Source organism: Carica papaya, chromosome 7 (assembly GCF_054855325.1).
Source record: "Carica papaya isolate Zhongbai chromosome 7, ASM5485532v1, whole genome shotgun sequence".
Lineage (NCBI taxonomy): Eukaryota > Viridiplantae > Streptophyta > Magnoliopsida > Brassicales > Caricaceae > Carica > Carica papaya.
The window spans coordinates 23,045,643-23,061,148 of record NC_142315.1 but is presented as its reverse complement, the minus strand read 5'-3'; the positions used below and the strand labels follow the sequence as shown (position 1 = coordinate 23,061,148).

Genomic DNA, 15,506 nt, shown 5'->3' with positions numbered 1-15,506 from the left:
GAAACACATATGGTGACTCTGGTGGGTCAAGATATGGAAATTCTGGTGGAGCAGGATATGGAAATTTTAATGGATCAGGGGACAATAAAAGGTTTAATAATGTTAGAGGAGGAAATACAAAAAGGCCAACATGTATATATTGTGGTCTTAGTGGACATACAGTCAACAAGTGCTATAAAAAGCATGGCTACCCACCCGATTACAAACCAAAGCAAAGAATCTCCAATGTCAATCAAGTAAACATATATGTATTTAATTTGGATGTGGATAGAAGTAACAACAATGTCAGTTCATGTACAAAATTCAATACTTGATGCAAGATATCATAAATGCAGCCTCTTTCATTTACAAATGAGCAATACGAAAAAATATTTGTCATGATTCAGTCCTTTGATTCCACCTACAGCAATGCAGCTATGCCATAAACAAATAATCTTTCAATCAATTTTAATCCATGTACCAAAAAAGGTAATAATTCTCTCACTTTACCATAATTAAATACAACAAAAAAATGACTGGATGTTTTACTTTGGTGCTACAAACCACATAGTAAGTTCCATTGAATTTTTCACTTACTTTAGAACTATACATAACACATATATCAAGCTACCAAATGCACAAACTGTAAGTGCAACATATATTAGAGATGTGCATCTTGAAACAATTTGTGGAATAATTCTCTCTACATCCTTTACGTATCAATCAGAATGTATTTATACAATAAGTGTTCTATATGTGATAACTACACATTACTATAAGATAAATACAATATTATCATGAAAGATAACTATCAATATAAGATAAATACAATATTATCATAAAGGGTAACTATCAATAACTATATTTATCAATATACCCCCTCAATCGAAGTGTGGTAGAACATTAAGATTGACACGAAGTTGACAAAATCTGCTGCTTGGCAATCTTTTGGTGAAGATGTCCACAATCTGTCCATTATTGGAGACACGGTATACAAGAAGTTGTCAAGTTAGCACCCATTCACACATAAAATGGATATCTAATTGTATATGTTTAGTGTGTGCATGTTGTATGGGATTGACGGACATGTATGTTGCACTTATGTTATCATATAAGACCTCTGGTGGATGCTGAATTTGAATATCCAATTCATGTAATAATTGTTCAGTCCACATTAAATCTGCCACAGAACTTGCAACAGCCTGATACTCTATTTCAGCACTGGAACGTGAGACAGTGGGTTACTTCTTAGCTGACTAGGATAAAATATTATTACCCAATAAAATTGCAAAGCCAGTGGTCGATCTTCTTATGTCTTGGCAACCTGCCCAATCAGTTATTTGAAGACCATAGTTAACCATCCCTTTAAGATAACAAAGGATGCGTTTAATTGCTTGTAGATGAACTTCTCTTGGTGCTTGCATATGTTGTCACACTTGATTAACGACATAAGATACATTAGGCCGTGTAAAACATAAGTATTGTAATGCCCTTACAATACTTCTATAGTGTCATTGATCATCCAATAATGGGCTGTCCAGTGATGAGCTCAATGAATATTTAAGTGTTGTTGGAGTTTTAATCGGTTTTGAATATTACAATCTAAATTTCTCCAACAAGTTCTCAACATATTTAGCTTGATCTAAAAATATCCCATCCGAATTGTATATGACGTGTATGCTTAGGAAATGATTGACCCTTCCTAAGTCAGACAGAAAATTTAGTTTTAAGAACCTGTATAATATGTTGCAATAAAGAATAAGATGATGATGTTAATATGATATCATCCACATAATAAAAGGATGACTATGTTGTCCCCATGTTTGAGTATAAACATCGAACTATCAGCTAGGCTACAAATAAATCCATGCAATTTTAAAAAACTTGTGAATCACTCCAACCAAGTCTGTGAAGCTTGCTTGAGCCCATAAATAGCTTTTTTTCAATTTGTAAACATAGTCTGGATAATCTGGATGAATAAACCCCTTAGGTTGTTTCATAAAAACATCTTCATGTAAATGTCCATGCAAGAAAGTGTTTTTAACATCAAGTTGATGCACATGTCAGCCATGTGAAATGACTAATGAAAGTAGCGACCTTATCATTGTGAGTTTTACAACCAGGCTCTAGGTTTTATCATAGTCAATGCCCTATTGTTGAGCAAATCCATGGACCACCAACCAGGCTTCACACCTTTCTAAGTATCAATCAACTTTTAATTTTATTTTAAACACCTATTTTAACCCAATAATATTGACATGCTGAGGGGGCCGGACTAGAGTCTATGTTTATTGTTGTATTAAAGCATTATATTCTTTAGAAATTGCTTTCCTCTAATTTAGATTTTTATTTGCCTCTGTAAAACCTGTTGGTTCCTTTGGGATAAGGTTGGTGTTTGGGTGATAGTGGGTTTGGTGAACAATTAGAGATTTAAGCACTTTAGGTTTGCTATTGCTAGTTTGGGAACATGTTAACATGGGATGTTTTTGGTTGGGTTGTTTTGACATAGTAGGATTTGTTGACAGTTTGGCTAGTGTAGATCAAAATAAGGGTGATAGTGGCGAACGCAATTCATCTTGTTACGTTACGTCAGGTTGTAATGGCGAGGTGGTTGAGTTATAGGTGGAAGCTTATTCTGGATGAGGATGGGCTGAAGTGGCGTAGGGCTAGTCGACAGTGGTGTGAGACAGGTCACTTGTGATGGGTGGTTGGGCACTTGTGACAGATGGCTCAGGGAGAGTAGGAAAAAGGAGCAGTGTTTGGATAAAATTAGGAAAACCAATAGACTTATCAGTTTCAATAGACAATGAATTGAAATGAAAGCAAAATTCATCAAAATTAACATGTTTAGAGGCGTGTACCACCTTTTGCTTTGGATCAAAACATCTCTACCCCTTGTAATTATCTGAATATCCAATAAAGACACATGGAGCTGATCTTGCTTCAAATTTATTTGCTGCTTTGGCCGTTAAGTTTGGATAACAGAGACTTTAAATACACGTAGATGACTATAGTCAGGATTCTTACCCATTAATTTTTCCATTAGAGAATAAAATTTCAGTGATTGTCGTGGAGTTAAATTATGAACATGCACTACCGTTTTTATTGCTCCTTCCCAAAACTCAGGTGGCATAAAAGCTTCTAGCAATATAGTTCGAATAGTCTCAATCAAAGTCTTATGTACCCTTTCAGTAACGCCATTTTACTGTGGCGTGTAGGGACACGAAAATTGCATATGAAACCCCTGTTGAGCTATAAAAGTCTTAAAATTATTACTAATAAATTATCCATCACCGTCACACTATATAATTTTGATATAACAACCAAATTAGATGAGAATAAAGTGATAAAGATTCTAAAATTGCTCAAAGATCTCACTTTTATTTTTAATAGGAAATAACCACACAAATCTAGATAAGTCATCCATAAACACCGCATAGTATTTAAAGCTACTAAAAGATTTTATTGGTGATGTCCATACATCAAAATGAATAATATGAATAGGAAATAAACTACGAACATGAAAAAAATTAAAAGGCATATGATAATGCTTTCCTAATTGACAAGCATTACACAATTTATTTAAAGAATTAATTTTATGAAAACTAGAACCTAATAAAAAAACAAACGAATATGAAACTTAAAGATGACAAAATCTACAATGTCATAGCATAGAAGAAGAACTGACAGCACAAAAATTAGTATGGTGCAACAAATTCAAAACATAATTAGAAGGAAACACATAGCTATCTCCAAGACTATTGAAACTGAGAAGTGGTATCCGCGTCTGAAGATCCTTAACACAAAAGCCAAAAGGGTCAAATTCTATTGAACAAGAATTATCTTTAATGAATTTCTTAATGAAAACCAAATCACTAGTTAAACTAGGAATCATAAAAATATTATTTAACTTGAACATTAAATTTGAAAAAAGTAATTGAGTATAACCAGTATGAGTGATATCATGTTTTTCACCATCTCCAAAAATTACTTTATCATATCCATTGTAAGTCGAAAACATGGACATATTACCTAGCATGTTGGTCATGTGTGATGTAACACTTGTGTCGGGTATCCAAGCTAAGGGAGATGGGTCTTGAAGTTGGGTGGCAACAAAGGATTTTGTAAAATTATCTTGTGACATAGATGAATTTTGGGAAAACTGTTGTGTAGCATGATAAAGCAAAGGGCAAGCCCTCGCCACATGTGGAAAATCGTTGCACAGTTGACATTGAACATTGGTCGAATGTTGCTGAAACCACATGGGAGGCTGAGAACTAAGGACAGTAGGTGAATTAAATTGTGGGCGAGATGAATTCGAATAACCTCGTCCTCGACCACAACCTCTTCCTCTATGATTCCCTGAAAATTTTTGAAAGTGAGATGCATTATTGTTATAAGCATGATAAGACCTGGGAGAGGAATTAAATTAGTTGTTAAAACATCCACGCCCTCGATTGGGTTGAAAACTTGAACGTTCAGAGGCAGCCAGAGTTGTTTGGGTGGTAGGTGAGGAATTAGTGTTTAAAGTGTTTCATTTGGATCAATTTTGGATGCGAAGTTCTTGTAAATATAATGCAATTCTGGTTTTAATGAATGAGGGTAAGGGAGTTTGGCTACTAAGGTTGATAACAATATTTTCATAATCAAAGGGCAAACCTTCCAAAACCTACATTACCAAATTAAATTCAATAATGATGTGGCCTATGACACTTCGAGAATCATAGATATCTTTTAGCTTTTGTAAGTAATTGTCAATAGAGATGCTATCCTTTGTGGTGTTGTAAAATTTGGCCTTCAACTATAATAAGCGAGCATGTGCTTGATCTTTGAACAACGATTCTATTATTGTCCATGCTTTTTGTGATGTTAAAGGGACATTGAGTTTGATCAAATTATGAAAAATTTTGATATTAATCGTTGTTTGAATTAGGAAAGTACTAGAGAATCAACTTGCTTTCATAAATGGTAGTCAGGATTGAGAGTGATAAAGCCATCGATTTGAGTCATGGTTTTGGGTGGTTCAACAGAGGTGCTATCTACATGACCTACACATCATAACCTTGAAGAACTGGAGTAATGAGAGAACACAAAAGAAGAAAATTAGTGAAGTTCAGTGTTTTATTCACATAATGTCATATATTTGAGACACTGAAGAATGGATGAGAAGGACGTTGTAAAGGTTGAAAATAAGAAGGATGAATGACTGTTGTTGGTGTGGTTTGAGAAAAAGATTCATAATTTTGAGACATGATGAAGATAAAAAGAAAATTATAAGAGCTCTGATACCACGAAACAATTCATGGAATAATTCTCTCTGCATCATTTACGTATCAATCATAATGTATTTATACAGTAAGTGTTCTATATGTGATAATTATAGAAGGATAACTATTAATATAAGATAAATATAATATTATCATGAAGGATAACTATCAATAACTGTATCTATCAATATACACCTAACCTTACCTTACATAATGCCCTTTTTGTACCCACTTATTTACTTAATCCAATTTCTGTTAACAAATTACAAAGGAGCAAAATAACATTCAAATAAAAACTCAAACCCATATGACATAAAGTTTTATCATTTTATAAATATATTATAAATCATTAATGAGTAATGTATAATATTTTTAGTAAAATGAATATTTTATTTATTAGTGCATTAATGAAATTGTAATAATAAAATTATATTTAACCTTGATAAACTTAAACAGAGGAAATGAAATAGTTTCTAATAAATCCTAATTTAAAAAAAAAAATTGAAAATTTATAAGGTGATAAATTTAAAAGGTCAACTTTATTAATTTTGGTCAAACTTTTTCGTTTTCCAAAACGTTTATCTATTGATTTTCAGACAAATTTGTTATATATTTTCGTTATCTGTAATTTTTGTTTAAAATACAATTACATTATGGGTTTGTTTAAATTAAAAAACCCAATTAGTTATGGTAGAAATCCAAAACTTACCTTATAATTTATCTTTATATATCTATTATATTTTAACATAGAGATATACTTCATTGCCTTAGTCATTAATAATTGGGCCTTTTACGAGTTAGATAGATTTTTAAAATTCGGAATTAAAATACTCTTCCAATTATAAAAAAAAAAAAAATTATATATGAGTTTGCTATTAAGAATAAGTTCAATTTTTTAATTAAATTAACTTTTTGTTGATAAATTTAAGAATATACTTTTCCATATTTAAATTTTTGCACAAGATCTGAAGTTGCATAATTAAAGTAAAGAATGTTCCGACTAATATACCATAAACGAACTGGGTACATAAAACTCATTTTATTTTACATTAAAAATTAATTATAAAGCTATGCTGCAACCATGGAATTTTAGGAAGTTAACATATAAAGACGAGATCTAAAGTTTTGATGAGTTATTGGGCTGGGTTAAAAGCCCAGAAATGATGGGTGGTCAACTCTAAATAAGCCCACCTTACACCTATTTCTTATCCTACGATTGAATTTGTCATTAAAAAAAAAAGAATAAAAAAATGAAATTAAATTAACCAACGGTCACGATCAAACTTTAACTTGATTCATCTAAAACCTAGGCTCAAATGAACGAGGTTATCTATTAATTGTCAACTTAATTTTAATGTTATTCTTAAATTATAATGACACTCTATATTACTGTAATGCCCCGTTTTTTTTTTTTTAACAGCGCAGTCTGAAACAACTCCATGACCAAATACGAGAATTTCATTCCAAATCAATCATACACATAAAAACCTTACCGCAATCTATTATTCAAAATCAAGATAAACTTGCAACCCTACATGTACATCACAGAGAAATACAATCTTATACACTTCCAGCAGGCACTATCTACACTACTACTAATTTTTACACACTCTATTCTGCCCACAAAAAGAATCCTTACTTTGTTGCACTATATACTAGGCTCAAAAACCAGCAACTCCGATTTCGGCTCTATCTCTACTTCATTTGTGAATGATAAAAGTATATATAACTCAATACAGTAAAAATTAAGTTACAAGTATCATATGCAATAACAGAAAACTCAGAATTTCTATATGTACTCTATTTGCACAACCTAAGCCATACCTTAATACCACCCCAGGACTATTCAAGACTAACTTACTTTGGTAATTTAGTTATATTGCATATCAAATGTGACCGTCTTCCGACGTCACTCCAATTGTACAAATGTTCTCACCCGTCACCAATATCGGCAACCAACAATCAATTTTCTATCTCTCAACCCCTAATAGGCCACACACACACACAGAGATACAATTCTCTCACGTAATCAATATCGGCGACCCAACCCCTTGCTCGTCGGAGTCTCTCGACCATCACCACTATTGGCGATCAACTTACTCTTTCTAGGTAGCAACAACCAATATCTGCGTCCTCCCAATGCTACTAACTCAAGAGCCATATCATCCCGTTCTCGCTTCACTATGTTGTCCTGAAGCTCTCCTATACCTTTAACTTGTATATCGAACCTACACGCATCTCCCCATAGGACACACACTAATATTTAACACATACACGTCGGTAATATTCCCTTGCCAATTACTAAATTTACAGCAGCTATACCAACCTATATATAACTCACACCACACAACTACACCAACACACCTCTATCCCCATACCTCACACCCACGCCCTACAGGCCTCCCTTTCCTTCTCCTTAATTTCCAACATACACACACTCCACCCCTTCCATGCCTACCTTTACTGACAGCCACACTGCATTTCTTCTCGTACATGAATCTCCTCACGCACTGAACTCCTCCTTCTCCCTCCTCCCACGACCTACTCTAAGGATCCCATTCACAATCATGAACTCTCCTCTCTCTCACGGACCTCACTCCCACACCGCATTCCTCCTTCTCTCTCCTCCCACGGCCTACTCTAAGTATCCCAATTCACCATCACACGATCACGAACTCTCATCTCTCTCACGGACCACTCACACACTGCATTCTTTCTTCTCTCTCCTCTTGGGGCCTCCTCCATGCACCCGTTCATACTCACACAAAATCTCCTCGCTCTCACGGATCTCACTCACTCACTGAACTCCTCGTTCACTATTTCCTCCCGCGACCTCCTTCATGTACATCTACTCATCTTACATAGAATCTCATCACTCTTTCGCGAACCTTTCTCACTCACCGAGTTCTTCACTCTCTCTCTTCTCGCGGTCTCCTCTGTGAACATCCTTCACTCCTCCACGATTTCACCTATCATCCACACCCACCTGTTCCCTGCATCGTAGTTTTCTGCTCTATATCCCAAACAAAACCTAGATTTCTCAACCTAGAGTCACAAATTCAAAGCCACACCACACCTATACAAGAACTTAAAGTTTACCGTACCTCCCATCTCCATCCTCCTTCCTCTCGTGGTTCGCAACATCACAATCCTCTTTCCTTCTCTCTCTCTTCTCGTTTCTCTCTGCTCCGGCTCCTCTCTCTCTCTCGCGAACTTTCTCTCCCCCCCCCCCCCCCCGATCTCTCTTCTCTATTTTCTTTCTTTTCTTTCCTCTTACTTTTCTTCTCTTTTTTTTTCTTTTCCTTCTCTTATTTATACCCCACCTGCCTCTCATCCTGCCCATCCATCTCACCTCATCCCAACCGTCCACTCCCTCTTCTCCAAACGACGTCGTTTCCTCCTCCACTTCACCAAACGACGTCGTTTCCTCCACCTCTTCACCAAACGACACCATTTCCTCCAAACGACGTTATTTCCTCCTTCTCTTCTCCAAACGATGTCGTTTCCTCCCCCTCTTCTCCAAATGGCACCGTTTCACCTCTGTAATCATCACTATATATACATATATACATACATACAAATTTTCTTTTTTTTTTTTACATCCAGTTACTACAATTATTATTACTATTTTATTTTTTATTTTTTATTTTTTATTTAAAAAAAGGAAACCCTTTTTCTGGAAAAAGATCAAGATATGTATAAATATATATATATGCATACATGGGCACGTGCTTAATTAAAATACCGTATTAAGAATTAAGTTTCTATTGAAATTCTTTAAATTATTTGCAAATCTATATTTGATTTAACTAGAAGATGAAAATCTTACTAATAATTGTAAAATTGAGTACATACGAAATTTATATGGAAATAGAAAATTACATTTCAGATTTCTGGAATCGGCAATGTTTTCTCATGTGGATTGATGTAAATTTCATATGTACTCAATTTTTTTTGTCATCCTAATACAGTTTGCTCTTCCTATTTAAGTTAATTATGGGTATGCACATGAACTACAAATTATTTTTGGATTTGTTCCAAATATAATCTTAGTTATTAGATTAGAATTTTATATTCAATCTTTGTAAATATCTATATAATCTAAAAGTTAGATCTCTCTCAAGGAAAAGAAAAAAACTAAACTAAACTTTGAGATCAAGCCTAGAGTGAATAAATTATCATGAGAATTTTCTCAATAGCTTGATTGCAATGATCCTTAGATTCTACTCAACATGATGATTAAGGGATTTTAGTTGTGACTCTAGTTAATTTTGGTTCACTGTTCCAATTCTTAGGTTTAATATCTAAGAATTTGAAAATTTACTCCAAATTCTTAGGTAGTCAAATTAATCCTCGTTTACCCTATATCACCCATGATTCTTCGTTTTGCAGTTATTATAAAGCAACATCAGTATCTTTATGTGCTTTATTTTGATTGATTAGTAAATCACAAAGGCTAGTGAATTTTCAATATTGAATATAGTTAATGAAGTTGGCCCTTAGAACGTGAGAATTAATGAACTATTTGCTATATAAATGCATAGATGCAAGATAACAATTCTTTTAAGAGAACAAACCCAATATTTTTATGTTTTAGTTTAAATATATATCATAAAGTTTAATGCTATATTTAAACTTAATTTGTAGAATTTATTTAGAAACCTAAACCTAAATTTAACTATTAGTGAATTAAAATCCTTTCTAATATGATAATTTCTTAAAAATTTTGAGACAGAATATTTCAAAATCTCATCAATTTTTATTTTTGAAATTTTTTAGGAGATTAATATTTATTATTATCCTTAAAGAACTTTCATTCTTGTATAGTTTAAGTAAGATTTTTAAATAAATTTTATAAAAATAATTAATTTAATTAGAACAAAACTTAAAAAAATAGTTGATTTGCAAAAATAGGAAGTGATAGATAATCTACACCTATTGTCACCCTCCATTTCGTAGTGACTATTCTTTGCAGATTCCCTTTAACTTTTAATATATTTTAACTGTAATTATAACATGTAATGAGAATTAGTGGTGATAAAATACAAGTTATAAGACAATTATTTGTACTTTTGTTGTGAGAATTTTCCAATATGAATTCTAATTTTATCTACATAGATCTGTCAATGAGCGAGACCTCTTAGTTCATTCTTTTTTCTTGTAGTCTTTTGTTGATTTGGTGATGAAATAAGGTGATAAAGAGGAGGTACTAGGGATGAAGTCTTAGCAAATGATTAGGCATCAAATGGTGTTAAATTTCATTAGTCCTATAATTTGTAAAGTATCAATGATATTGTAGCATAAGGACCTTTACTTTCTTTAGAGATTAACTATAATTATATGTAAATCTTCTAAAATCATAAATGTTTGTTTTTAGATTATTGCACTATTGATTTCTTTTATCGGTGTGTCCTATCTTTTTTCATTACCCATCATATAGCAGTAGGGATGGTTTAACTTTTTACATCTAGTATTATCTCTTAATCAAAATTCTTTTTTATTTAATTTTTGACACAAAATTGTGGTACAATGATGTGAAAAGAATGACGCGTTTGGTTTGAGAAGATGAATTCATTTGTGAATCTCGAATTCACTTGTATTGTATTAACTTTATTATAATTTTTTAAATTAGTCCTTAGGATTTAAAAGAGAGTATTTCATCATTATATTTTATCATAAGACATAAATTTAATCATTTTATGTTTAACGACAAAAAAATTAAGTAGTTTAACCATAAATTGTTAATTAAGAAGATAATATTATAGAAGACGTGATTAAAGTTAATTGTAATTTATTCTTTGATGTCATTATTGTGACTATTACATAAAAATATTTTTCAAAGTTTTATTATTTAGTTTTAATGTGCTTGGTTTCAAAGATTTATATATTTATGAATTTGAAAGTATTTTTTTATTAATAATTTTTATTAAAATGATAAAGAAAAGTTATTAAAGCAGAGAATGACCTACTAAAAGCATTATATGTTGTAAATCACAAAAATAAAAAATAAAAAAATTAAAAGCAAAGTGTTACTTTTTATTTTATTAAAATACTATTAATTCAGTATTAACCTATCTATGTAAACGCTTTGGTAGGTAAGCATAGCATCCCTTTTAAGCCAGGGTTTAGTGGTTGGTGTAAACACTAAACCATGTTTAACTGCTGGATAAGCTGAAAAGCATTGTTTTATAAATAAAAACAAAGTAAAAGAGAAGAGACTGTCTCCAATATTTTCAACAAAGTTTTACAGAGAGGTTTCGGTGTCTCTTCTTTTCTTTTTTAATTTTCGGAAAATAATTAAAAATTAATATTTTTAAATTTCTTATTAACAATTTCAATATTATTATTTTAAAAACAATTTTCTTTTGTTTTTTTTTTTGTTGCAATTCAGTAATTCTGGTTTTACCCTTTTGTCGTTTACCATAAAGATGTAGAATACCCTTTGTAATATTTTCTTAAAAGGAAAGATGCAGGGTGTGGTGTGGTGTGGTGGGGTGGGGTAATGGCATTTTAGTTATTATATGTTGTTGGATAAGGGTATATATGTCCATCCGTATAAAAGGTAAAAGTACTAGATTACGACAGGAGACAAACAATCCAAATTTTCAGTTTTTTTTTTTTTTTCCTTTTAACTCAGTACATACCGTAACAAAACACTCGGCTTTTTGTTTTTTATTCCCTTTGTTACCCTCTATGGAATAGAATTACATATGGTAAATATTTATATCCAACGTAAAAATTTTTTACTGTCATGGAAGCATTCAACTCCCAGGAAAAAAAACCCTAATCTGAACCCTAAAAGATTCCCGAAGCCTCTAGAATTTGAGAGTGATCTCACTTCCATTACTCTCCTCACCGTCTTCTCTCAACGCGGCTAATCCCTTTCTCTGATCCCCGCTGTTACCATTCTCTCCTCCGCTGTCTCCCTTCCAGCTGCTGCTCTCCGACTTCCCGTCTTCAATGCTCTCCGACCGGTCCGCGGCTCCTCTGATGTCAGATTCCGGCGAACTATGCGTCTGTGCCGAGGCTGCCTTGTACATGAGGAGCTGGTGGTGGAGCGTGGGGTGGTGTAGGGCTGGCGGTGGAGCTGCAGCCGGTGATGTTGAGGAGTAGAATTCTTGAGGGACGGGAGGTGGCGCACAGAAGTGGGTTGGCGCGTGGGGAGCTGCTGGGTGGTGGTGCGTGCCGTAGAGAGTGGGTGTTCCGCCATGTGCGGTGGCGTACTCTGGTGGGACCCAGATGCCTCCTAGAACCACTAGCTGCGGTGCTGGGGCTCCTGTGGCTTGTGGGCTCGGGCTGGGTCGCCTTGTGTGAAGGCGGTATTTCTGCTTATCATTATCATCGTATACGAAAAGGAGACAATGATGAGATTTTGTAGCAATCATTGTATTACTGGATATATATATATATATATATATATATATATATAAACCCTATATAAATTATATATGCATGTATTTTCAATAACCGTTTTTTGTCAGCTGATCTGAATTATTAATCATTACAGAAGTCTCTATCATCTGTATGCCATGCATATTACAATTCAAATTAATACATGTATGCATATATATATATATATACGCATATATACCTGCAGATGACTTTTGACTTCGTCATTGGTCAAGCCTTCGACCTTCATCAGCTCCCTGATCTGTTTAGGGGTTGCCACTATCACCAGGACCAGAAAAATGTCAGCTTCATAAACTATGATGAATGGTAAATTTGTATATATATATATATATATATATATATATATATGGAACTTTTGAGTTGATTTTCATGAATAGTGAATTACCTTGGGAACCACCGAGCATCTGCAGGGCATTGACAAATCGCCGGTGCAAGTCCGGCGACCAACACCTTCTTGCCTTCCGATGAGTTTGAGCAGCATTAGTAGCAGTATTATTTCCCGCTTGTGCTTCTGACGTTGAATTATTATTACAAGGTCCTTTTCCTTGTTCATTAATACCATTTCCAGCTTTCCCTGTACTTTCTCGCCTCACCATTCCACTCTCACCCATCTGATCAGAGAATTTACTATCTTGATCCATACCGTCTTTCTCTCTCGAGACAAGAGCCAACTCCGGGAGACCGGCCCGAACAGGAGTTGGTGTCGGGCACGAGTTTCGTTCTTTGGAGAAGGGAAGAAAAGCTCCGCCATTTCTCTGCTTGGTATCCAAGGCAAGCTTGGGACTGACGTTGAAGCCTATATCAGTTTCTTTAGGTGATAGTGATGATGATATTATGGTTGTCGGCTGAGGCTTGGTTTCATTTCCAGCTTGGCTCCATAGTTGAGCACTTGTCATCCAGTTTGCCTTATCAGAGATGGTGTTTAACTTTTCTGTGCTTTCAGAGCTAGGATTCTTGAGTGGTATGAACTCTTCAAGAACCGGTCTTGGACCTTGATTTGCTCTGTACGCCTGTAGTTGCTGCCTTGATGCCTCCACAGCTGAAAATCAAAAGGAACAATTGGTCACTAACATTCACTATATATATATGTCTCTGTGTGCGTATATATGTATATGAATGAAGCCCATGACTGCTTTATTGGTTTCTTTAGACCAGAATTACATAAATTGGTCGGATGGGACTCATCAGTCAAAAAAGAAAGTAATTGCGAATTAATTATGACCCTTACAGAAAGCTATCTCTTACTTCAATGAAACCCAGAAACAAATAAACTTAAAAAACTACAAAGAAAAGGGAAAAAAGGTTATAGAATTAAACATGAATATCCATCAGTATTATCAACATGTAAAGTAGCAATTTATTTTGTTATTTTTATGCCAATTTGAATCTCAATGTGCATGCTTCTGTTCTCTGCTGGCTCTCATGGGTTATAAATTCCACGCATAATAATAATATTTGTTTACTACAAACAATCCGAAGAAGATGCAAAATCATCAGGACATAAAATTCTGAGAGCTATACATATAATTTGTTAAAGGAAGAAAAAACAACTTAACATTTATGGTTGCAATGAAATTAAAAGAGAAGGATGAGATATGGAGTAATATTACCGTTGGTGAGGAGTTGCATGCAAAGAGGGAGTTCCCGCTTGAAAGCATCGATCTTGAGGCGTTCTTCCTCGAGACGAGAAAGAAATTCTTCAAGCTTTTGTGCGTGGTCAGCCGTCGTCTGGTCTCCGAAAGATTTCAGCAGCATGGAATAGCTGTGTGGTTTGCAATCCAAACTTAGTTCTGAAGGAGAAGCCATGACTATAAATCACCCTGTATAGATACTACTTATATGCTACACTCCTGTATATATATTTGGAGAGAGAAAGAAGAAGACGAGTGGCTCCGGGAGAAGAAGAAATATATACGTGGACTTTTACGTATGTGTATATATATAAATGATATAAATGATCAAGTAATGAAGAGAAGAGTAGTGTTGTTCCAAGATTTCATGCGAAGATAGGAACAGAAGAAGGGCATGCAGGAAGAAACAAGAGAAAAAGAGGGTTTCTGGCTTCTCGCTTTCTGGATTTGAGTTGAGAGGAGAAGGAGAAAGTGAAGAGATGTTGTTTCTGAACACAAGGAGGATCGTTTCTTTTTAGGGTTGAGTTCAAGGGAATAAAGTAGGTCACCCAGAGAGAGAGAGAGAAGAAAAGAAAAGAAAAAGCGAAGAGAGGTATAAAGCAGGAGAGGATGGTAACTTCTTGCAAACAACAAAGGCCACAAAAACCTTTAAATCTCTCTCCCTCTCTCTCTTTCTCTCTTTCTCTCAAGGAATCAAGGAGGTCTTACAATGGGGGGGGACATGTGGTTACAGAGACTGGTATAAAACCTTTCCTGCATTTGCATGTACCAATTTTACTTATAATTACAAATTAAAAAGATAGTTCTTCTTCTTACTATTATTTAATTATTATATATATATATATATTCATACTGTGTTATCCTTTTCTTTCTTTAATTCCCTTTTTTGTTCTCCATTGACAACTATTAATCATTTTTTTAAAAATAAATTACATTTGATTCTTCCTTAATTACTTTTACATCAAAACTTTCATTAACATTATATAATATTGGTCCTCCAAACATAGCTTAATTTTTTAATTCTCGTTAATCTTCTATTAATGGGGTATCTCCTACTCATACAACTCCCTTAATTAATTAATTAATTAATTAATTAGAGCTAATAAGATGTACATATGTTACAGACAATGAACATTAATGTATATCCCAGTAGCCAAATTTTGAAGGCTCCAAATACTGAGTGTGTGTGTGTGTGTAAGGGAGATATACTTGTAATTTT

At 33.9% G+C, this 15,506-nt stretch overlaps 1 protein-coding gene across 1 annotated transcript; it reads right to left on the bottom strand.

The window, feature by feature from the left end:
- Positions 1 to 11,832: 11,832 nt before the first annotated feature.
- LOC110809196 (Homeodomain-like superfamily protein) lies at positions 11,833 to 15,007 on the bottom strand. Its single transcript, XM_022034949.2, has 4 exons — positions 14,267 to 15,007; positions 13,042 to 13,695; positions 12,838 to 12,914; positions 11,833 to 12,571 (listed from the first exon to the last, which is right to left on the bottom strand). The coding sequence occupies exons 1-4, from the start codon at positions 14,460 to 14,462 to the stop codon at positions 12,062 to 12,064; spliced, it is 1,437 nt and encodes a 478-aa protein (XP_021890641.1). The 5' UTR covers positions 14,463 to 15,007; the 3' UTR covers positions 11,833 to 12,061.
- Positions 15,008 to 15,506: the final 499 nt, after the last annotated feature.